Raw genomic sequence first — 23,246 nt, forward strand, 5'->3', positions numbered from 1 at the left:
GCCGCGACGGATAGATGGCGAGAATACTTCGAGCAGATTTCAACTGAAGAATTTGCTCATCCTCCACTTCCACAATCATTGCCGACATTTGGAGCAGTTCCCCCAGTCAGCGCAACTGAAGTCGAGGAGGCAATAAAACAAATGAAATCGGGGAAAGCAACAGGACCTGACGACATCGCATCTGAGCTCTGGAAAGCAAAGAGCTGGGACCCAACACCGTGGCTGAGTGAATTCTTTAACCGGGTTATTCAGGAAGGAAGAACACCATCTGACTGGCAAGAAAGTACCACTGTTCCAATATGGAAAAAGAAAGGTAGTCCAGCAGAATGTTCAAATTACCGTCCGATCCGGTTACTTTCCCATACCATGAAGATTTTTGAACGCATTCTTGACAACCGTATTCGCGAAATCGTTGAAATAACCGTGAATCAAGCCGGATTTGTCAAGAACTGCGGAACTACTGACGCAATACACGCTGCGCGGTTACTCATGGAGAAACACCGTGAGAAGCATCGCACTCTTTACATTGCCTTTCTGGATCTAGAGAAAGCGTTTGACCGTGTGCCACACGAACTCATCTGGTATGCTTTACGACAACACTTCGTGCCAGAAGAACTCGTGCGCTGGGTTCAATTGCTCTACCACGATCCGAAAAGTAAAGTTCGAAGTATGGCGGGTGTATCAAAACCGCTTCGTGTCTCTGTTGGAGTTCATCAAGGAAGTGCCCTCTCACCCTCTCCTCTTTGTCCTTGGTATGGACACCGTCACACGGGATATCCAACGTCCAGCGCCCTACACACTGCTTTATGCAGATGATGTTTTCCTAGCATCTGATAGCAAAAATGATCTCGAGCAACTTGTTCAAAAATGGAATGATCGCCTCATGCAACACGGTCTCAGATTGAATTTAAACAAAACTGAATTTTTGACGACCGATCCCCATGAAACAGGCACAATCACTGTCAGCGGCAGTGATCTGCCCAGAACTGAGCGATTTAAATACCTCGGGTCAACGCTATCAGCCAATGGAGAGCTGCGTTATGAAATTGCTTCACGCATTAACGCAACCTGGATGAAGTGGCGTTCCGCAACTGGTGTCCTTTGTGATCGACGTATCAACGAACGTTTCAAATCTAAAATTTACCGCAATGTTGTCCGTCCAGTCGCTCTCTATGGTTCTGAGTGTTGGCCGACTATAAAAGACAATGAACGGCGTCTCGCGGTAATGGAGACGAAGATGCTACGTTGGACTAGTGGCGTCACACGTTTAGATCACATTCGAAATGAGGATATCCGTGATCGTTATGGGGTTGCACCGATCGTGGAAAAGTTGCGAGAGAGGCGTCTTCGATGGTATGGTCACGCAATTCGTGCAAACGAGAATTCACTTGCAAAGATTGGTCTGAACATCGAAGTCGATGGTAAACGACCAAAAGGCAGAACTAAGCAACGGTGGCTTGATACGCTGGATGGGGATTTGAAAGCCTCGAGATTACACCCAGATCAGGCATTCGATAGAGCCAAATGGCGTAGCCGATCACGACGAGCCGACCCCGCTTGTGAACGGAACAAAGGCTGAAGAAAAAGAAGAAGAAGAAAAAGAAGAAGAATTTGTACGTCTGCGTATGCTTTGTCTGTTAGGAATGTTCTGAAATGATAGGTTAATTTTTTATCTAACTTTTCTGGACTATTTTTCCTGAATTTGTAACGATTGTGGTGTGGTTATTTTCTCTTACAATTTCCTGTTTATCTCTGCTAGGTAATTTGGATCGTTTTCTTTTGTTTTGTCTTACGTAGACAATGTCCCCAATTTCGTAGTCTTTCATTGGTAGCCTTGTCTTGTTATGGTGTCCCATGTCAATGTACTGTTTTCGTTTCAGTTTTTAAGGTTTTGTGTAAAACAAAACCTTATTAAAATCGATTCAATGTCTGTCTGTCTGTCTGTCACACGCATTTTTCTCCAAAACGGCTAAACCGATCCAAACGAAATTTGGTGGACAGATGGGAACTATGAAATCCCACGCATACAGCGAGTGGCATAAATCTAGGTGGAATTTAAAGGGGGGCTCCCCATACATGCAAAAGGGGGATTCGAAAATTTTTTTCACCAGATATAGTTGTGTAGGGTATTAAATGAAAGGTCTCGATTTGTACTTTCCGAAACTGACATTAGTTTTGGCATAAATTGCAAAGCGCGCGAGTAAGGACACAAAATGTACGCATTTGAAGTGGGACAGGACTCATTTTCGGAAACTACCCAACCTAAAAATCCGAAAAAAATCAGGGTGGTACGCCTAGATAAAATCTAGGCCTCAAAATATGTCCCATTCCGATATCTGCTCAAATAAACTTACTATTATAATAGTATATTATCAATTTTTAGAAATTGACTTAAAAGCTCCCCTTAAGTTCATCCTAGGAGTACCGACATAGAGAACAGTCTCGTGCATACACATGCTAAGTTCCATGAAAATCCAACTATTAGTGTCAAAGTTATAGAAGTTCAAACTTATCAATTTCGTGCTAAATAACAGCATTCTAAGCCATACAAATAAGATGCTGACGTCATAATTAACGAGAATAATTGAAATTCGAGTGAAATATTAAAATTCCATTCAAGAAGAATCTAATTCTCCCTAGCCCTTTTTAAGGTTTTGTGTAAACACAAAACCTTATTAAAATCGGTTTACCGTGTGTCTGTCTGTCTGTCTGTCCGTCTGTCTGTCTGGCTGTCTGTCTGTCTGTCTGTCTGTCCGTCACACGCATTTTTCTCGGAGACGGTTATAGCCATTGACACCAAATTTAGCAGAAAGGTGGGAACTATGAACGCTCACACATACAGTGAGTTACATCCTTTTACGTTGAATTTAAGGGGGGGTCCCCATACATGCAAAAGGGGGTGTAAAATATTTTTTCAACGAATATAGTCATGTGGGGTATCAAATTAAAGGTCTCGATTAGTACTTTTCGAAGCCGGTCTTACTTTTGATATTTCTTGGAAATGTGGGGAGTGCGGGGGGTTGAAAGTGATCATTTCTTTAAGGGGGCCATTCTCAGAAACTACCAAACCGAAAAATCTGAAAAAAATCAGAAGGCTGCCACTATATGGTGCCTTGGCTCCGAAATACCTTTCGTAGCGATATCTGTTCAAACAAAGTTAATAATAGTTAATAGTTAAGAGTTAAGTTAACAGTATATTACTATAATTTTTTGTAATTGGCTGGAAACCCCCCTTAGATTCATCCTAGCGGCACGAAATTATGTAGTGATGTAGGCTATAATGTAGAGCATGATCATACCAAGTTTGATGGAAATCGCACTATTACTAACAAATTTATAATACGTCGAAGTTGTTGCTTCTTTGAAAATTGAAGACTATCAATGTCAATATCACCCGAAAGTGGACATATGCTTATATTACGTGCTACGTACTAAGAAATACACAAAACCTTTCGTACCTGAAGCGTCCAGCTTCCGGTTTCCCGACTTGTTTATATTTGATGTTGGTTAAATTGTTGGCATTTGCTAATAATATTAAACTGAGAGCGTGAAGCGTATGAAGTTGACCATTATCAACACAGGGCTTTCCATCAAAAGATTTATTTAAATTGCTTTCTAGAAAATAGAGGACAATGGAATTTTTAACTATATTACACGGAGCTGTCGTGCACTCGTGGCTCCTCACATCTTTTTCTTTTTCTTCGGCCTTCGGTTCACAAGCGGGGTCGGCTCGTGGTGATCTTTTTCGTCATTTCATTTTAACAAATGCCTGATCAAGATGTAATCGCGAGACCTTTAAATCCCTATCCAGCGTATCAAGCCACCATTGTTTTGCCCGGCTTTTTGGTTGTTTCCCATTGCTTTCGATGTTCTGACCACTACTAGTTGTTGAATTCTCGTTAGCGTGAGATACGTGACCACACCATCGAAAACGCCTCTCTTGCAGTTTTTCCACAATCGATGCAAACCCATATCGATGGGGGATATTCTCACTTCAGACGTAATCAAAACGTGTCACGCCACCAGTGCAATGCAACATCTTCGTCCCCATTACCGCAAGATGCCGTTCATTGTCCTTTATAGTCGGCCAACACTTAGAACTATAGAGAGCCGGCAGACGGACGACATTGCAGTAAATTTTAGATTTGGGACGTGCGCTGATACGTCGATCACAAAGAACACCAGTTGGGGAATGCCACTTCATCCAGGTTGTATTAATGCGTGAAACAATTTCATTACACAGTTCTCCATTGGCTGATAGCATTGACTCGAGATATTTAAATCGCTGAGTTCTGGCAATGGCAGTAACCTGCCCTTCGAGATATTTAAATCGCTCTGTTCTGGCAATGGCAGTAACCTGCCCAGAACTGAGCGATTTCAATATCTCGGGACAATGCTATAAGCCAATGGAAAACTACGGTATGGTCCTCACATAGGGAAGCACAAAATCTTTTATACCTGAAGCGTCAAGCTTCCGGTTTCCCGACTTGTTGTATGTTAGTAAGTCGTAAGTTCTCAAGTTCTTCCGGGTTGACGTTCGGTACATGTCCCATGTTAGATTATATTCATTTACAGCCTTTGCAGTAGTTCATCAAATGTACGTGGGGGTCCGTCTCTTCTCAGACACCTCATTATTTCGATGAGAGTCGAATGGACGCGTTCTACTTGCCCATTGACCTTTCTTTGGTAAGGTGGTGTCTTGTAAATTTTGATATGGAGTTCTTCTTCCATCAAGGCTGTCAGAGAGCCTGACCTGAGTGCCCCTTCGTTGTCGATCACAACGTTCTCGGGAACACAGAAGAAGAATAGTACATCCAATAGAGGGTTCTTGAGGTCTTCAACGGATTTTGAGCTGACGGGTTTAGCGACTGCGTACTTGGTGAACTTGTCTACGGCGGTGAGTACTCTATGTTTCTCGGTTGACAATAGATCCAGATGAATAGTGTGTCCAGGATAGGTGGGAATAGGTGTAGCATTTATGAAAGTTTTAATGGGGCGCCGGTCATATTTACTCTCTTTGCAGGTGACGCATCTCTGAACTATCCGCTTAATTTTTGCAGACATCTTAGGAAAATAGAAATTGCGTAGTAGTTGTTTTCTGTTTTCGTCGGCATTCCGGTGAGTTCAACGTTGCCGGGTATGTCTTCTACCAATGTTTGTGTGAACCTTATTCGGTAATCACGGAAGTGGGTTGGGTAGAATTCTTGTATTTTTTCCATGATCTCTTCATATGTTAGTAACCCATTGATGGTATGAGGGTTTAAATATCTTTTAAAGACATTTATGAGATCCGTTTCGGTATACTCAGGTTTGGTTACCACATGCCTGGTGTATTTATCAAAAGAGTGTAAAATTTGGTAACTATCTTCATTTCCAACTTTTAGTAGTAGTTGATTCCGAAAGGCATTTACGGAATTTTCTACGCATGGAATAAGATTTTGACGTAAGCTATCATCACTATGTTCTGTAGGGGTCATAGAGTTTACCTCGGTGGGTTGAGGTGGTCTGGAAAGTGATTCCGCGACGACGTTTGCCTTGCCTGGTTTGTATTTGAGCTCATAATTGTACTCCTCTAAGATTGATTTCTATCTTTCCATTTTGATGTTTGATTTTTTCTTGCTCAGGGCGTATGTTAAAGGCTGATGGTCAGTGAATATTTTCACTTTCCGAGATCTATAGAGATAGCTGCGCAATGCATTCAAAGACCAAATTATGGCCCACATCTCCTTCTCGTTGGCTGTATAGTTTTCCTCGGTTTTTGTGAGGGTTCGTGAAAGAAAGGCAATAGGTTCATTCCTTTGGCAGCACAGCGCCGATAGCGTACCCTGACGCACCTGTTGTTAGCTCGAATTCGTTTTTGAAGTTCGGATGGGCTAATATCACCTCTTTCGATACAAGCAATTGATTGATTTTATTGAATGCATTCAGACATTCCGTTGTCGTTGGCGAGTTCGTCGTTGTATTATCCGTCCAGTCCGAGACTCACTCTCAAGACCATTCGACATCAATAACAGTCTACGACAAGGGGATGCCCTATCATGCGTCCTCTATAACCTGGCCCTCCAGAAAGTGCCCAATGCTGACAATATCGACATTATGGGAAGAACCACCCGCGATGTACAAACTGCCTTCATCCAGATCGAGAAGGCGACAATGGGGGCAAGATCTCGGGCTGCACATCAATGAAGGCAAGACAAAATATATGGTGGCAACGTCAGCACTGAAGACGAATCAACCAACAATATCAAACCGCACTGGTCAAACACGAAGAAGAATAAGGATAGGAGAATACAACTTTGAGACCGTTGACAATTTCTCCTATTTAGGGTCGAAAATCACAACCGATAACAGCTACCATGACGACGCACGTTTGTTGTCAGCCAACAGAGCCCATTTCAGCTTACAAAGACTGTTTCGCTCGCGACGTCTCATCATAGGGTCAAAGCTCTTACTGTACAAGACAATGATCTTGCCAGTCCTCATGTATTCCTCGGAAACTTAGGTTCTTAGCAAGAAAAATAGCGAACTCGTGGCCGCGTTCGAGAGAAGAATGCTCCGAACAATTTTTGGCCCCCTACATGAGGATGGACGATTCCGTAGCCTACATAATGACGAAATCTATGAGCGATACCATGACCGTCCGGTTGTGGATAAAATCCGGCTCAATAGGTTACGGTGGGCGGGTCACTTAATCCGTATGGATGAGGATGATCCGGATACCGGTTGTTGCGCCGTTGCTGATTCAGACATTCCTCATTGAGCTCGATAAGTTTATTTTTGAAGTAGTGTTTGGGCACATGTCCATCTACCCCTCGGGAATGGATGTCAGGGATAATCGCGTATAAGACGCCGATAATACCCTGTCATACCCAAGAATGAATGGAGTTTTTTGAGGTTTCTGGGTGGTGGAAGGTCAATTATCGCTTGCACTTTCTTCGGATTCGTCCTAATTCCGTCTTCAGTCACTACGTAACCCAAAAATTCGATTTCCCCTTGTCAGGAATTCGGATTTATCCAGTTGTATTTTCATGTTTGCAGCATCTAGGGTTTTGAACACATGAGCGAAGTTTTCAAAATGCTCTTTTTCGTCCTTCCCGAAGATGACAATGTCATCTATGTAGACGTAACAGCGTTTGCCAATGTGCTCGCGAAGGATGTCATCCAAAGCCCTCTGGAAGATTGATGGAGCATTTTTCAGTACAAAGGGTAAGCGAGTGAACTCAAATTTTCCGTTGTTCACCGAATTCGCAGTCTTTTCTATGTCAGATTCCTTTAATGGAATCTGATGAAATCCACTCTTGAGATCTATGATGGAAAACCACTCGTTTCTACCAAGGTTGGCAAGAACTTCGTTGATCTCAGGTATTGGATACCTGTCCGGAGTGTAGTTAATCACGAGACGGTACTTCTTTTCCCCTGAAGCATCCAATTTCTTTGGGACAACCCATACAGGGGAGTTATGATATATGGGAATCTAGACGGCCTAATGATTCCATCCTTGAGCAGCTGATTCAATTGTTTTTCTACTTCTTCCTTCAGCGCTATCGGGTATGGATATGATTTGGTGTAAATAGGATCATTGGTCGTGGTCCTAATTTCTCCTTTAACTCTAGAATTTTATTTCTTTATTTTCGTTTTTTATTATTTTCGACACGTATCTTCCGATACGTCAAATACAACTGGCGAGCGGACCATCTTACATCACATTTTATAGAAGGTCTGGCTCGTACTTTGATCCTTACATTTACATCTCGAACTTATCACTACTTACATACACATGACTCATGAGTGGTAGGAGTCGATGACTACTTCTTATCACTATGCATTTCTTATCCTATTTTATAACAAACAGATGTGAAACTTCTTATCACTATGCATTCTTATCACTATGCATTTCTTATCCTATTTTATGACAAACAGATGTGAATGTTCATTTGTTTGTCTTACAGTTATGCATTTCTTATCCTATTTTTATGACAAACAGATGTGAATGTTCATTTGTTTGTCTTACAGTTATGCATTTGTAACTCCCCCCTCCTTAAGTTTTTTCGTCCCCGAAAAATTTAGAAAGTCGAATTTTTAATAGGATTATCCATAGGTGGAAAAACAACTCGTTTAAATGAATCTGGGGTAGGAGTTCTTTTAAAAGCTGTGGGCTGATATTCAACGCTAGACCCGGTCTTAACTATAATTTTCGTTTTATTCTTTTGACATTTTACATACATGTAGCAGAAGGTTATTATGCATATTGTAATTATAATCGTAATTGTGGAAAAATTGAGTCGGGAGTTAATTTGGTTTTGTAACTTAATTTCCTTAATTTCATTAATATGTTCGACTATTTGTTTTTTCGAATCTATCTCTACAAATTGGATTTCAGTCGTCATATTATTATTTTGAATGTGAATCATGAAATTTTTATAATGAGGAATTCCTTCAAACTTAAAATCACTAATCTCTACAGTACAATTAAAAAATTTGATTACTTTACTTCCTAAAATGTTTTCTTTGTATCTATTGTTACAGTTATGATAAATTTTCGTAGCTTGTAAATTTTGGGTTATTATCATGTTTTCATTAATTGATTCTATAAGTCTGTTAGAGCTTTTTACGGAACTGCACGTTCCATTCACATTTTTCAATATACTTAAAATACAGTCATCTTTGACATCTACTTGGTTTAATAAGGCAATTATTATGAATAGTGAAATATTTATACTTTAGTCTTTTTCCTAAATTTTCCTTTATTGTATGTTCGTTTTTCTTTTTTATTTTGAACTAAAATTCTCCTATCATTTTCCCTCAAAGTGTTACCAACTCTACGATATTTTCTACCAAGCTTTTTATTTTTATCTTTAACATACCTTTCGTCAATTTCGACGTCTTTTGTATTTTCCTTGTTATTTCTGTACTCTACCCATTTACTTTTGTTCACTTTATTCTTTGTTTCTTTTTCATCTTGTAGGTGTAAGTCAATTGGTCTTTGTCCTGTAGTACTATGAAGGGTATGATTATAATGTTTGAGTGCTTCAACAACTTCATCGATATTCTCTTTGTCTTCTTTTATTCTCAAAATTCAAATATGTTCGTTCATTGTCCCATGAAATCGTTCTATGTCTGCTAAACCTGTCTTTGAACTAACGATATGCACTTTTACTTTTTCTTTAGTTAAAAAATTCTTAAAGCATTCGGCTGTAAGACATGCGTCTTGGTCAACAATGAGCTTTTTTGGTTTCCCCATTATATTTATTACTTGGAACATCGCTTCCTTCGCTGATAACCATGATCTGTCTTTAATTTTAATAAGAGTAGCGTATTTGCTGAATCTGTCAATACATGATACATAGTTAACACCCGTAGTAGGCATCCAAATGTCCATACTAAAAATTTCTCTCGGTCCATTACATGTTTCTGTTTCTTTAAATGGCAGTTTAACTGGATTTCGTTCATACTTAGCCAGTTTACAAGTTTCGCATTGGTTTATAGTTTCAGTGATCAGATGTTCTAAATTCGGTATGTAAAACTTTCTTTTCATCGTTTGGTAAACACAACTGATTCCGCGGTGATTATTCTTCAAGTGCTCTTTTAAAATTTTTTCCTGCATCTCGGCTCTTGATCTTACATCTTCTAATAAAGTATTGCATTTTAATAATTTTACTTTCAAATCTTGATTAATAAATGTTAAATACGTATTCTGAAACATATTCCAGTCGTCTATATTATCAATTTTCACTCCTATGATACTTTCACTATGAATCTTCCTGAGTATCTCTTTACTTTTTTCTTCAGTTAATTTATCTTTCACTACCCACGTATGTCGTTTTTTGGTATTAAATAGTTTTTCAAATATGTGAGTTCCTATTCTTCCCCTTTTTATAATCCATTGTGTCCCATATATATTAATAGGTTTTTCTGAGATTTCTATGTAGTTTCTATTGTCTTCATCGGCACTATGTTGAGTGGCTAAACTTTCATTTTCATCTTGTTGTTCCTGTTGTTCTACATGCATATTAGTTTCTTTAATTCTAGATAAAGCATCTGCGACATGATTTTCCTTCCCTTCAAGATATTCTACTTTATAGTCAAATTCGGATAGTCTAACTTTCCATCGGACAAATTTACTATTTGATTCGTCTAGACTATTGATCCATTGAAGCGGACGATGATCACTTTTTATTGTGAATCTTCTTCCATATAAATATGGCCGGAAATATTTTGTTGCCCATACAATCGCCAAGAATTCTTTCTCAATTACACTATAGTTGGTTTCATGCTGATTTAGAGTTCGGCTGGCAAAGCAAATTGGATGACCTTGTTGAGCTAAAACTGCTCCTATGGCGTAATTACTAGCATCAGTAGTTAATGTGAATTCTTTTGAAAAGTCTGGATATTTTAGAATCGGATCATTTACCAATAAAGTTTTAAATTTGTTATATGCACTGATAAACTCGATATCTGTAAAATTTATTTTATTTCCCTTTTTCAAGTATTTGGTCATTGGTTTTGCGATTTTTGCAAAATCCTGGATGAACTTCCTATAATAGCCTACTAAGCCTAAAAACGATTTTATTTCCCTTTCAGTTTTTGGTAGAGGGTACTTTTGAATTGCTTCAATCTTTTTCGGATTTGGTTTAATGCCGTCTGTTGTAATAATATGCCCTAGGTACTCCGTTTCTCTCTTCATAAATTCACATTTGTCAAGTGATAATTTCAAATTGGCTTTTCTCAGAGTTTCGAATATTTTGTTAAGTGCAACTAAGTGTTCTTCCAATGATGTGCTGAATATAATTATGTCGTCGAGATAAACGAAACATAATTTACCTATATATTCTTTTAATACGTTATTCATTAATCGTTGAAAAGTTGCAGGTGCATTTTTCAACCCAAATGGCATCCTTAAGAATTCATAGTGACCGCTAGAAGTAGAGAAAGCAGTTTTCTCTATATCCTTTTCTTCTATTTCGATTTGGTGAAACCCTTTCGCCAAATCCAATGTCGTGAAATATTGACATCTTCCCAATTTATCCAATATATCCTCGATATTAGGTATAGGATATTTATCCTCTATTGTTTCATTATTAATCTTGCGGTAGTCTATTACTACTCGCCATTTTTCCTTACCACTTGCATCCATTTTCTTGGGTACAGCCCAAACTGGTGCATTGTATGGTGATTCGGAATGCCTAATTATGCCTGATTCTAGATATTCTTCAATTGTTTTGTCTATTACCTCTTTATGTTTTCCTGTAGTGCGATATACCCGTGTATATATTGGTTCATTTGTTTTAGTACGAATATGGTGTTTAATATGATGAGTGAAGCTCAAATTGTCAGTTTCCTCATTAAGCATTAGGTCGTTATATTTACCTAATATTTTCCCTAAGCTGTCTTTTTCTTCCCTATTCAAGTGGTCTAATCTAAATCTGTCAACTTTTTCCTCAACTAAATTACATATTTCCTCTATTTCTAATTGTGACGGTTCGGATAATTCCCTACCAGGTATTATTAATTTATGGAGTCTACCATTGAAGGTGATTTCTTGTGTTTCATAATTAATATTTGTTTTAAGTTTCTCTAATATGTCTGAACCCAATAATATATCAAATGTATCCGAAAAATTATGTACGAAAAATGAAAATTTTTCCTTTGAATTGAATTCTTCGAATGCATCCCTAGTTATAATTGTGTCTAAAACGGTCCCACCGTTCATTGTATTAATTATCCTTTTGTCAACTTTAATGTATCCTCTTGGGTCTGTTATTTTAGTATTAGTGAATGATATTGTAGAACCTGTGTCTATCATGGCTTTTATGTTCCTCAATGGGTGATACAGCTCTATGTAAGGTAATCTAATCTTGAGGCTGTTAGCCGAAAATTTTGCTCACTGATCATGTTAGTATCCATGGGAGTGTGTTCCCTTCTGGTTTGAACGCTATTATTACTCTAATTGTAAGGGTTTTGAAATGTATTATGATTTCCCCAATTTCTATTTTGCCCCGAATTTTGTACAGTTGGTGCAGAGTTTTGTCTGTTTTGTCCCCAATTCTCTGGTTTGTGTAGAATTTTGCCTGTTCTGTCTTGAATTTTGTCCCCAAATCCGATTTTGTTGTGAAAAATTTTGTCTAGATATTCCTGAATTATTACCCCAGGTATGGTTTTGTTGTGTATGATTTTGTCTATTTTCATGACTCTGGTTTTGTTGAGTATAATTTGAACTTCGGTATTGATTCCTAAAATTGTTTTGCCTAAAATTTTCATTCTTGTGTCTATTATAAAAATTGTTTCTACGTTCAGCGGTATAGTTTTGTCTCGTGTCTTCATCATTATCCCAATAATTCTCTTCTTTCATTTCATGTATCAAATCCTCTAAGGTTTTAGGTTTGATTGATTTTAATACTCCAATGATACTGCTATCCTGTTTTTGGATTGCTATTTTAATTACTTTCGCTTCATAGTGTTTTTTTGTTTCGTCTTGCCTAGTTGTTTCTCTGATGTCTATCATAAGTTTGATTTCATTTAATTTATCTCTAAGGATATCGAAGTATTCAGATGTCTTTCTAACATTTATTAATTTAATATCATCTAACATGGTATCATACGATTTGCCATTGTCTAGTTCTTTTTCCGCTTTTTGTTTAATTACGTCCCATCTTAACGATGAATCGTAGCGAATTCGCAAAATATTAATTTTATGTAACATTGTTATTAAAACTGGAGCTTGTTCCACAGTTGGAAGAAATTGTGCCAAATAGCTTATTTGATCGCCCTTGTCTCTAAACTCATAATATTCCTTACTTGTAGTGACCGTCGGGAGTTGGTCAATTAATCCTCGAATTGCTGATCTTATTGATGATAGATCCACGGTGGTGTTTGAATTTGTAGCCATTTCGTTTCTGTGTTCGCTTTCTTCGTTTGATTCCTGCTTTTTTGTGCTGTTGGTGTATTCCTCTGCGTTGAAATTTAATCTGCTCCTCTGGATGATCTCAGATGTCCACATTTATTTCCTGTTTTTCACTATAACCATTTAATAAACAGTGGTTTACTGTTTCGAATTTCTACTTCAAGTAGAACGCGGTGACTATTTGACAAACAGTAGTCTACTGTTTCACAAAATTTTCAAGTTTCACGAAATAACTTTAAGGAAAATCTGTGTCCTGAGTATGTATTTGTGTCGAATTTTAATATAACTTTAAAATGTCCACTTATTACGTATAAGCTACTGAGTTGCAGTTAAAGTGATATACGTTCACTTTACTCAGTCATTTAAGGACGAACCACTGCCCTTTTATTTAATAAAAAGTTTTTTTTTTGATGTACACTCACTTTATTAAAACTTTGTTATTAAAACTTGTGAAAATTATTTTAACAAATTCACTTTTGGGTAGCAATCCTACCGACTGCGCCAATTTTATTTCTTTATTTTCGTTTTTTATTATTTTCGACACGTATCTTCCGATACGTCAAATACAACTGGCGAGCGGACCATCTTACATCACATTTTATAGAAGGTCTGGCTCGTACTTTGATCCTTACATTTACATCTCGAACTTATCACTACTTACATACACATGACTCATGAGTGGTAGGAGTCGATGACTACTTCTTATCACTATGCATTTCTTATCCTATTTTATAACAAACAGATGTGAAACTTCTTATCACTATGCATTCTTATCACTATGCATTTCTTATCCTATTTTATGACAAACAGATGTGAATGTTCATTTGTTTGTCTTACAGTTATGCATTTGTAACTCTAGTAGTGAAAGTGAGTTTCTCGTCGGGATCGGAGAATAGATTAGGGCACTTATTAATAATTTTGAGTAACTGCTCAGATTGTTCGGTCGTCATGTTGGAGGCTCGTAATTCAATGTTGGATATGGATGTTTGGGTAGATAGTCATAGAACTTGCCTTGGTATGGATTACTGCATGCATTTGCTGCGGTGTATCGTTTCCGACGATTCCATCAAATGTTATGAGGGTTGGTAGTATAAAGAACTTTTGTAATTTTGTGGATGGGCCGAATGGTTGAATATTAGCGTGAGCGTAATCTTTACATTACCGCCGACTGAATTTGCAAAAAAAATATTGTCATTGGGAATAGGGTTTCGTATATGTTTGGGCTGGACGTAATTCTTATTGGAACCGATATCGATTAGGAATTTTAAAGTCTCTCCGCACTTTGTAATATATTCGAAATAAGGGAGCGAAGAGCGTTTTAGCCTAAAAAATAAACGTCGTCAAGGTATTCGTTATTGTCTGTGTTGTGGCTGTCATGTTCGTCGGGGTATTCCGCTAGGTTCTGGTCGTAGTTCTCGTCCTCCTTCTCAATGGTGTTATTATATTCTTCGGTACTTATGTCGTTATTGTTTTCCTGAATGTCTTCGTTTTGTTCAACTAGCTCGGTATGATAGGTGCGTTGTAGTTTATTTGGAAGGTGTACTCTATGAGATAGTTGGCGTTTATGGTCAATGGGTTGCATATCTCTCGGTCGATTCTGATAGTTTATGGCCATTGATCGGATTGAGCGATCGAGTCCATAGATACGGGTTTAGATGCCGGTCTTGGTGGAACAGGATGGGGATTGTAGTTTGGTGGTGGACGTTGATTGTTGTTTGTCCATCTATAAGGTTGAGTTCTTTGAGGGTTGTGTAGTAACTCGCGGTAGAATTGTTTTCTTGGAGCAGGAATAGGGGCCGGCGAAGGCACATTAGTCCTCCTGGGAGGTACTGGAGGTGGCGCCTTTGTTTGGGGCATTCGCACGCCTTGTGAGCTATTCGCATGATGTGCGCGATAATCTATGTTCTGCAACTTCAGGCACAAGCGTAGTGCCTGCGCCAAATCAGCCGGTTCGCGTATACTCAACAATCTGGGCAATTCATACATCCTAATTTGTTTAGTATTAGGGACAGATGATGGTAAACGACCTGATAGAACTCTGGGGTGGTGTTGGTGTTGGTGGTGGTGTACCAAAGTTGTCATTTGGTATTCTAGGGTTCCTAGGTCACACTTGTCAGCGTAATGAAATGTTAAGCGTTTAGATATCTTCTCCCAATTTAGGGGAGTGTTGTAAGATTCTAATGCCACATCAGCGTGACCTTATTGTTCCTTATTACCGAGAGTATTCCATAATACTTAGGAGTACCTCGTAAGTGCCCGTAGATCTTAAGGATACGGTCCGAACTTTTTTTCATGAGGAAAATTCACGGGCTTCGCCAGAAAAGACAAGTAAACTTTTCACTACTTTAGGGATTCTGTCCATATCGGACAGATCCTGATTGTCCCCAGCGTTAATTTGAACATCAACGTCGTTATTGATCTTCGATGCGGGATTCATGATGGATTGGAAAATATGTCCTCCCTGAATTTTTATCGTTTCAGTCACTATACCGGCTATTAGATTTATTAACCCCGCATGGTCTAATACTTGCGGGTTTCCACCTTCATTTGGCGGTGGATTTTCTTCGGCAGGGCCCGCATTATCTAACCTGAGTCTAGGTGGCCTCAGTAAGTTATTTGGGTTTGACATTTTAGTTACGGAAGGGAAAAAAAGGAATGTACTGAGAAGCAAAAGATTATACACAGAACAGAAAAAATTATCAAAATTCGTTCTGGCAATCTGATTTTACTAAAAAAAAAATGACAGGACCAAATTCAGAATATGCCAGTAAAGAATTAACGACACTTGTTATTCACCACTAGACAAAACATTTGAGAAGAAAATTTTTAAAACTTGTTCACTTCCTTGACTCTTTTTAATGCATTTGTGTGTACACAGTGTATTTTTAGTATTAATGGAAATTCTGCGAGTTCTGAACGGTATAAACTTGTTTTTGGTTATATTTCGATCAATTTAATCGATGCACAATTTAATATGTATTTGAATTCAGTATTCGCAAAATTTTTACAAGAATTATACAGAGAGATTGGACTTACAGTAATATTATGATTAACACAGCCATTCTCCTGGTTCTCCTTGTTGAAGGTTGACAATTTCTCAGTCTCAAGAAGCGACTTAATGAGCAATTGGAGACTTGTGCTCAGCCAGTATCCTTTTTGTCGCGTTATATTTTTCGTGTATTATGCGCGGTGCAGCGAATGACGGGTCCCTGCTCGGGCGCCAATTAACAACACGTTCTGTTTAAATGTTAAAAATAATATATTTTTCTTTTGGGCATGTGTGTCTCTTTTCGAATTCGGATTACGACTGACTTTTTTAATTGACAATAATATTTAATGTTAATTCTATAGCTGTTTGATTACTGCAGCTGACTCTGCAACTTGCATCTAGTTGCGCCATCGTGTGAACGGAAGTTGACCGGGTGAAATGCGAGTACAGGTGTTAACTTATATATATGTATATGTAAATAAGATGTAAGTAAAGTATAAATAAAGAAAATTTATTTGTAATTACAACCGTTGTGAAGAAAATACATTGACTTAATAATTTAAAACTCTATTTTTTTTAAAGACAAATATAAGACATTTACGTCAATACGTATGTAATTCGACGCCACACTTAAAAGAGGGTGCATAACATAGCGAAGCTCACGTCGCAACGATGCGCACTTTTTGAAATCTCACAACGAAATGAAGTTGGAGGACCGTTTGCTGCATGGGTGGCAAACGAACCGTAACTTGGTTATCAACTTGGTCGCGCGTCTGTGACCGCTGTGAAGCAATACACAAGTCTGATGCGCAATGGGGCACGCAAAAAAGCTCGGCAAATTGAACTTTTGTGATGCGTGACACGTCATTTGCAATATGGTGGTGCTTTTCATCTTCGAGTCACAGTAGATCTACTATAGGCATTGGTAAGAGAGAGATCGGTGAGCTTTTGCTTTTCTGGTACTACTGCCGTGCTCACCCATATAGCAAAAAGTTGTTTCACGTATTCACTTATCCATAAGAAAAAATTGCCGATCTCACCAATAAATTGGCAAGTCCGGGCGGTATGTCAAACACAGCTGATTGGATTTTCGTTACATCTCGCTCATGCTCAAGGGCAAAACAATTTGAAATCGTGCGTACTCGCACTGATTTTCCCCTTGAGGAGCAAGGGGGAGTGTGGTAGCTGTCTAGTATCTAACTGTGCTTCGAGTTATTGTTGGATTCGGTTTGAGAAGTGCGGAAGGGACTATTTGCGTAGCATGTGCTAATTGTGAATGTCACCTGCATTAGTCCCATCGCTTCTGTCCATAAAAATTGAATTTAAGTTGGAGGTATGTGCGTAATTGTGTTTCCATCCTAGGCACCTGATGGAGATTAGGCATCTTAGTTGGCAACTATCCAGGCTACAACGTCAAGAAGAAGAAGTGGGGAAAATCCCTAGTTTTATCGCTGAGTGGATGTGTATTCGGCTGATCAAATTGATATGTATGTCATAAGTGGTTTTTCAAGCAAACGTGGAGGAAGCCATGTGTTCCGAAGTGACGCCAATTATAGAGGTTGTTTGCGAAGGTTATCCTGTAGATTTCGTTACTAAGTTTGCCGACTTCCGGAAACTGGGACGTGTAAGGAATTTAGTTTATTTTGGATGGGTCTGAATATATTTTATAATATGGCATGTGCCCCGTCTTAAGTTCACAGATGTAACGCTACGAGTAGCCGGCGAAGAGATGGTTGCTCATAGGGCGGTCCTGTCGGCTGCAAGTCCTGTTTTCAATGCAATGTTCGATGGTCAGTAATTATGCACTTTTGCTATCAGCAATTATCGAAAGATGCATGTGTGTGTACTTCTAACCTATTTTATTGATATCTAGATGCCTTCGCGGAAACCAAAAAGGAGGTCGTGGATTTGCATCATGAAACAACTCCAAAAGTGATGGCTGCGATTCTGGATTATGTGTACTCTGGAAAATTAAAAATGAATGTGGAATACTTCACCCTGTTCTTACGGAATGCTGACTATTTTGGTCTGGAGGGTCTGAAGAATGAACTTCCAAAGGCGCTATCCACCCGTCTCAATGCAAATAATTGCATTTCAACGTTAGTGTTGGCAGGTATGTGTGCTTTAGCCAAATAAATTCGTAAATTTCTCGTGTGTTCGGTGCGCGCGTTAGTTTAACAGTACATACCACGCTCTCACGTGTTCAGTCAATGTGAGGCAAACACAGACTTAAGTGCATGCTTAATATTCTTGTGTCCGGATAGCTGAGTGGTCAGAGCACAAGACTGTCATACGGAAGGTCATGGTTCAAATCTCGTTGGTGGCAGTGGGGTTTGTATCGTGACTTGACGTAGGATACCAGTCGACTCGCGTTTCAACACGGGTACCGTACTCCTTAGTTCGATAGAGATTTAGGTAGGTCTTGCATCCACTCGGTATAGACTTGTATAATTGCAATTGATTTTAGTAGCTTTGTACTGATGAAGGGGTAAGTTACTCCCGAAATATATATCTACACTGAAAAATAAAAATTCTAATTTGAAGTAAGCTACTGGTCTATAAATTTTAATAATCTCTCCTGTTCACTTTTTACTAAACGCCGCAATTGCCGTTTACCAACAACAGGCGATGACATTTTAAATTTCCAACTCATCGTTCACTGCGAATTTCTTCACTATATATAATTTTTCACTGCGTCACACTAGAAAAACTAAACCTGAATGAATTCAAAGGCGCATAAATATTTTCAAAAACTTGCAAGTTACGCAAATCCTTGAAATATTCCGCGAAAAAAATTCTAGCATGCTTACAGTATGCAATACTACCACTACTATTCTGCATTATTTGGTAATGCTGACAGAACTTGGTAAAATTTCCATTCAATCACCTTTTTCTCATTATCTATTCATCACATTGGAATTCATTCGTTAAGTGCATCAATTCCATAATGCGTGTCAAATTGCATTGATGAACAAACTTCCTACTGGGTAGATGTACATCTAATAAATATTACCCACACTTAATGGACCGGACTGTACACATTTCATGAATGAAACTATTGCATCGACAGCTTTCAAATAGAATTTCCCTGAGGTTACGCAAGATGGATGCCACTGAAAGGATTTTTTCATTCAAAAATTTCTCTTTCTAAGGTTTAGTGTAAAACAAACCGTATTCGCGAAATCGTTGAAATAACCGTGAATCAAACCGGATTTGTCAAAAACTGCGGAACTACTGACGCAATACACGTTGCGCGTTTACTCATGGAGAAGCATCGCCCTCTTTACATTGCCTTTCTGGATCTAGAGAAAGCGTTTGACCGTCACATGGGATATCCAACGTCCAGCGCCCTACACACTGCTTTATGCAGATAAAATAATCTCGAGCAACTTGTCCAAAAATGGAATGATCGCCTCATGCAACACGGTCTCAAATTGAATCTAAACAAAACTGAATTTTTGACGACCGATCCCCATGAAACAGGCACAATCACTGTCAGCGGCAGTGATCTGCCCAGAACTGAGCGATTTAAATACCTCGGGTCAACGCTATCAGCCAATGAAGAACTGCGTTATGAAATTGTTTCACGCATTAACGCAAGCTGGATGAAGTGGCGTTCCACAACTGGTGTTCTTTGTCATCGACGTATCAACGAACGTCTCAAATTGAAAATTTACCGCAATGTTATCCGTCCTGTCGCTCTCTATGGTTCTGAGTGTTGGCCAACTATAAAAGACAATGAACGGCGTCTTGCGGTAATGGAAACGAAGATGTTACGTTGGACCAGTGGCGTGACACGTTTTGATCACATCCGAAATGAGGATATCCGCGGTCGTTATGGGGTTGCACCGATCGTGGAAAAGTTGCGAGAGAGGCGTCTTCGATGGTATGGTCACGCAATTCGTGCTAACGAGGATTCACTTGCTAAGATTAGTCTCAACATCGAAGTCGATGGTAAACGACCAAAAGACAGGCCTAAACAACGGTGGGTTAATACGTTGGATGGGGATTTAAAAGCCTCGAGATTGCACCCAAATCAGGCATTTGATAGAGCCAAATGGCGAAACCGATCACGACGAGCCGACCCCGCTTGTGAACGGGACAAAGGCTGAAGAAAAAGAAGAATAAAATCGGTCCGTTTGTCTGTCTGTCACACGCATTTTCCTCGGAGGCGGCTGTAACGATTGACACCAAATTTGGTAAAAAGGTGGGAATCGTGAACGCTCAAGCATATAGTAAGTTACATACTGTTATGTCCAATTTAAGCATCGAAAGTGATCATTTATTTAGTATCAAGCCTATATCCATCGTTAGTTGCTTTCCGTTTCACTTCCAAATGAGTGGGGGGTAGATTTTGGATAGGTTCGAGTGCCGCGGATGGCACACTACTCATTGCTCCAGTAATACTAAGGCAACCGAGCCTCTGAACCTCAGCAGCTTCCTGCTGTTAACAAAATTCAATGTCTGCCACTAGACCAGGCATGCATACATCAAAAGGGGTTTTATGGATGTATACATCCAATGAATCCCTTTCGATGGAAGTCCCCAGGTCTTACCTATCGCAGTTCTGCAGCATCATAGCAATATTCAGGATTTCTGGTAATAATAATAATCGTTGATCAACAATCCATATTGGATCAGGGTCTTGAAGTGTGTTAAAGCACTTCATTCAAGACCATTACGGTACACTATAGTACACTGTAAGAGACGCTCGCCTGAGATTATTACCGTGATTTGACTCAGGTACTCATTCGCAGCTGAGTCGACTGGTATCCGACATCCACATACAGGTCGTCGGCCACGTTCCGTCATAAGACACGACTAACATACTGTGCCCGAAAACTTGTCAATAATTATTACAGCTAGATCGCCCGCATCTGGTTTCTCTTCAGTGTCAAATAAAGGTACTGCTAGTCGTTAGGGCCTGTGATGTGTGCGGATAAGCTTCCCCAATACATTCGCAAGTCCGTGACTATTGGGTGTGGATACTGCCTATTAGATGTACTGTGGTCCAAGTATGGGTCTAGGAAGAGAAGAGAACCAGGAGTCGCCAAGGAGTATTGCCACGGAGTGTCTGGAGCTCTGCTACAAAAGCCGTGCCTTATTCGACGCGGAATACTAGTGCTTGGTCCAATTCATGAGCGCTAATTGTAACCATCGTGGAATACGCAGTTGGTTGATCTTCTCCATTCCATTACGAAAAGCGAACCATATTCGCGCCGTGGTTTCCGGAAGAGGCATTTTCCACTCCAAGCCAGCTGGCTGAATGCTGAAAGATGATTTTGCCGCGAACAATTATGGTGTTCTTCTGTGGAATTAAATTGCCGTTTTGCTTTTGCGAAGTGTGGGTTCTACAATGAGACCCCAAACATCAGTTTAGAGAGCGACGTCGATGCCTGCTGATGCCCAAATATTGGAACCGCCAACTGAAGTCCTTAAAGATGATGCCATCGCGCCTGATCCCGCTGCACTACTCGAAACACCGAAGTAATCGTTGCCAAAACCACCGCCTACAGGTTGAGAGTAAACTCTGAATATAGTGACTGCAAAAAAAGATTAACCAACCAAGAGAAGAGGAGATTACGCTTGAAGAACTATCACGTCTGTTCGTCCCGCATATTTCCTCTGCAGTTGGAGTTGCCATATCAATAGTGATGTAATCAAGGTCGCTTGTGATCTCGGATCACAAAAGTAATCAAACTGAATGGCAATAGAGGGATTTATCAATAGTGTAGGCTCGTGGGTCGCCAAAATGACTACCGCATAGTACCTTGCCAAAGAGAAAGCCAAAAACTCTCAAAATGGTGGAGCCCTAGGTCTGACAGGATTCATAGTAATGCTCGCCGGCTGCGAAAGAGATGGTTTCTGTGGCAAAACATCGTATGATGCCGCTTCCCGGACCGCCGGCAGCCACCTGGAGTACTCCTCTTAGACAGATGACCCCATGTAAGGCAGTTGAATTAGACGTTGAAGCCTTGTTGCGCTTCAAACCCCTACATCACGACCTTCAGAGGAGGGCCAGGAAGCTGAGTTCCCTTCTGTTAAGGTAATCTTAATTTGCACTCTGCTGCTGGTATGTCAATAGATGGTCATACAAGTTGCATCACAGAGCACCGCGGATCACCGCGCACAATAGCTAAAAACGTGTGAGTCTCCTGTGTGAAAACCATTCAATGGACCGAGGGAACGCGCCTACCTCTTCCCTCACATGTTTTGTAGTTTTACACTATCTGGCCCAAGAATTAATGTTCTTATTCATGGAAGGCCAGAAATATTTTGTGGCGGCTAGCCTGTTCGGCTTTCTGCCTCAAAATAAATTTAATTGCGCGATACGCGGGTCATGACTCACGATCTTAAGTGCTGTAGTTAACCGAATGATGTAATGCATAGAGAAAACAGCAACAAAAAGGGCTAATGATCAATTTTAAATATTGGAGAATTGTGTGTGATATGTTGAATCCTCCTAAATCATCACATATTTGTACCGCCCTTTATACGTGTTCAAATTGTTTGTCCTATTCCTGTTTTGAATCCAATCACCAAAAATATGATCCATTATTGTGGCTCATTGTGATTTCCTATTTTGTTTCAGTCGAGAACGGACTAGATGATTTGATGAATAAGGCGAAGCAAATTTTGGTAAGTCATTACCAATCGATTAATACCTCAAAAGAGATACAGATGCTCACTAAAAAACAGGTACACCAAAACAAAATTGTGAGTTCACGATTAGATAACTATTTTGTCATTTCAGTTGGAGTTGATTCTTAATTTGGTTCAGCAATCCCCCGCAACCCAAAAATACGCAGCTATTATGCACTGGATAAAATACGATGAGCTTAACCGCCAGGATTATATGTACGATCTTGCATCGAAATACGTAAACAAGATGTAACCGAAACGGATATTATCAATAAAATCGAAGATACTCGTATAATACAGTCGTGGAGCTCGAAATTGTTTTTCATGTAAACCTATATAATATGATGGCCATCTTCAGACTTAATTGTGAACGGCGTGAGGGACGGAAATTTCCCTTGCAACTTGGAGCAAAATTATAAGCTCACATAGATCAAAAGCAACGCAATCAGGTGACCCCCATTCGACTTATATAACATGTATAGGGCTAGGACAAACTAACAGGAATGCCTGAAGTGTACACTGCGTTAGGTCCCCATTTGCGATTAGAGCAGATTCAAAGAGTATTTTTCCAACGGAATGTTTCATTCTTGTACCAAACCATCAAATGCTTCAATGACGTTTCAGGTAAAAATCTACCCCGATTCTCTGCTCTAAAACTCTCCAACTATCCAATAATGTTGATATGTGGCCAATGTACTGGCCAGGGAAGGATGA

The 23,246-nt window shown here is 39.5% G+C and overlaps 1 protein-coding gene across 3 annotated transcripts; it reads left to right on the top strand.

The window, feature by feature from the left end:
* The first annotated feature begins 16,982 nt into the window (after positions 1–16,982).
* LOC119656921 (longitudinals lacking protein-like) lies at positions 16,983–22,839 on the top strand. 3 transcript variants are annotated; one of them, XM_038063622.1, is made up of 6 exons: positions 16,987–17,223; positions 17,280–17,514; positions 17,584–17,680; positions 17,764–18,003; positions 22,483–22,589; positions 22,645–22,839. In XM_038063622.1, the coding sequence occupies exons 2-6, from the start codon at positions 17,419–17,421 to the stop codon at positions 22,783–22,785; spliced, it is 681 nt and encodes a 226-aa protein (XP_037919550.1). In that variant the 5' UTR covers positions 16,987–17,223; positions 17,280–17,418; the 3' UTR covers positions 22,786–22,839. The 3 variants fall into 3 exon arrangements, with proteins under 3 accessions (XP_037919556.1, XP_037919550.1, XP_037919543.1); XM_038063628.1 differs by having other exon boundaries at positions 16,983–17,514; positions 22,483–22,529; XM_038063615.1 differs by having other exon boundaries at positions 16,987–17,514.
* Positions 22,840–23,246: the final 407 nt, after the last annotated feature.

Source organism: Hermetia illucens, chromosome 1 (genome assembly GCF_905115235.1).
Source record: "Hermetia illucens chromosome 1, iHerIll2.2.curated.20191125, whole genome shotgun sequence".
Lineage (NCBI taxonomy): Eukaryota > Metazoa > Arthropoda > Insecta > Diptera > Stratiomyidae > Hermetia > Hermetia illucens.